This window comes from Diaphorina citri, unplaced genomic scaffold (genome assembly GCF_000475195.1).
Source record: "Diaphorina citri unplaced genomic scaffold, Diaci psyllid genome assembly version 1.1 scaffold23832, whole genome shotgun sequence".
Classification (NCBI taxonomy): domain Eukaryota; kingdom Metazoa; phylum Arthropoda; class Insecta; order Hemiptera; family Psyllidae; genus Diaphorina; species Diaphorina citri.
The window spans coordinates 9,883-11,771 of NW_007401174.1; the positions used below are offsets into that span (position 1 = coordinate 9,883).

Genomic DNA, 1,889 nt, shown 5'->3' on the forward strand with positions numbered 1-1,889 from the left:
TTTTTTACTTTTTATCTTTAGTTTGCACGTTTATATTATACTTTTCATTTATATTAGATATTAAAAACAAGCGAATTACAAATCAAACAAAAATAAATATAAAATAAATTTTAAAAATTGCCGCCGGGACAGCTATCTCACGTCGTCCGAGCTCATCCTAGCCTGGTACATAAACACACCGTAAGTTTCTGCAAAAACGAATATAAAAAAATACGACTACCTACGTAAAAATGTGCCCTGGCAACATTGTAACTAAACAGCTGATTGATTGGGAGTCAAGGTCAAGACTTCAAGAGATTGGGCGTAGGTAATCAATCCAAGTTATCAGTGCAATTTTTTCCAGCTTGGAATTTGAAAGTTTTTCTTTTCTGTTACCTATACTTTTGGTGAGTTAATATCTTTTTTCAGTCATGGCTTTAAGCGATGCGGATGTTCAGAAGCAAATCAAGCACATGATGGCTTTCATTGAGCAAGAGGCCAATGAAAAAGCCGAGGAAATCGATGCGAAAGCAGAGGAAGAATTCAACATCGAAAAGGGGCGTTTGGTGCAACACCAACGTCTGAAGATTATGGAATACTATGACAGGAAAGAAAAGCAGGTTGAATTGCAAAAGAAAATTCAATCCTCGAACATGCTTAACCAGGCACGTCTCAAGGCTCTAAAGGTAAGGGAAGATCATGTCCGAAATGTATTGGATGAAGCAAGGAAGAGACTGGGTGAGGTTACCAAGAACCGTGATAAGTACACCCAGCTCATTGAGAAATTGATTATTCAAGGTTTACTGCAATTATTGGAGCCTAATGTGTTGATCCGTTCCCGTGAAGTTGATAAGGACATTGTAAATGCAGTTTTACCTAATGTTGCCAAAGCATACCAAGATGTTGCTGGAAAAGAAGTAAACTTGAAATTGGATAATGATCAATTTTTACCTGTTGATACCACTGGAGGAATTGAGCTCTTGGCACAGAGAGGAAAAATAAAAATCAGTAATACTTTGGAAGCTAGATTGGAGCTGATAGCACAGCAGATTATTCCTGATATCAGAGTTGCTATATTTGGACGTAATCCAAACCGTAAATTTGATGATTAAGGCCAATCATTGTTTGTCACATTATGTACATTCCATTTATGTTTTTGTTGAGGTTACATGTTTGGATTATTTGTTGTTGCAATACAATTTGCACTGGTCGTGTTGCTTAGTTTCATACCAACCCCTCATAGATGAACTCCCTTTTGACCTCAATAGAGGTACCAATCTATAGGGTTGAAATGGATCATTAAAATGTCCATTGCCTCTTTATCCATCTAATTATAATCTGTTGTAAATTTAAATTTCTTTTTATTTACTCATCATTTTATCAGATTATTACTTTTCACATTTATAATCGGGTCACTCCATTGTGTTTGTGAATATGACCAAATGAACATATGAATATAAAATTCCGAGTGGTCCCTCTTGTTGACCAGGGTCCTGTTTAACCCTAACCTATTGGAGTAAGAACTATCATTTTTATTTCAAAATGGTTTCCTTATAGATTTATAGGAGTTCCATTTCAGGTTGTAGGTCTTATGGAAGACGTCCTTTTTTTCTATATTGACTTCACATAGTATAAAACACCTGATCATTTTTTTTATTATTATTATATCCTTTCATTTTTTCTTTTGTTTTTATTATCTTTATTTATCTTGTCACTAACTAAAATTTTATTTTTACTTAGACATAAATTAATTTATAACTCACTGTGTTTGATCTCTTTGTATTGTTAGATGTATGTGGGGTTCTAAAATGAACCATCGTGTTTAATTGGTAATAACTAATGATTCTTAGTTTAACACTCGATTCTAAACTTCCTTATCCCTCCTTTGTAACAGATAAGAACTAGAAGTG

At 34.1% G+C, this 1,889-nt stretch overlaps 1 protein-coding gene across 1 annotated transcript; it reads left to right on the top strand.

Annotated features, from left to right (window-relative positions):
* The first annotated feature begins 292 nt into the window (after window positions 1-292).
* Window positions 293-1,307, top strand: LOC103523463 (V-type proton ATPase subunit E-like). Its single transcript, XM_026832987.1, has one exon. The coding sequence runs from the start codon at window positions 411-413 to the stop codon at window positions 1,089-1,091; it is 681 nt and encodes a 226-aa protein (XP_026688788.1). The 5' UTR covers window positions 293-410; the 3' UTR covers window positions 1,092-1,307.
* The last annotated feature ends 582 nt before the right edge of the window (window positions 1,308-1,889 follow it).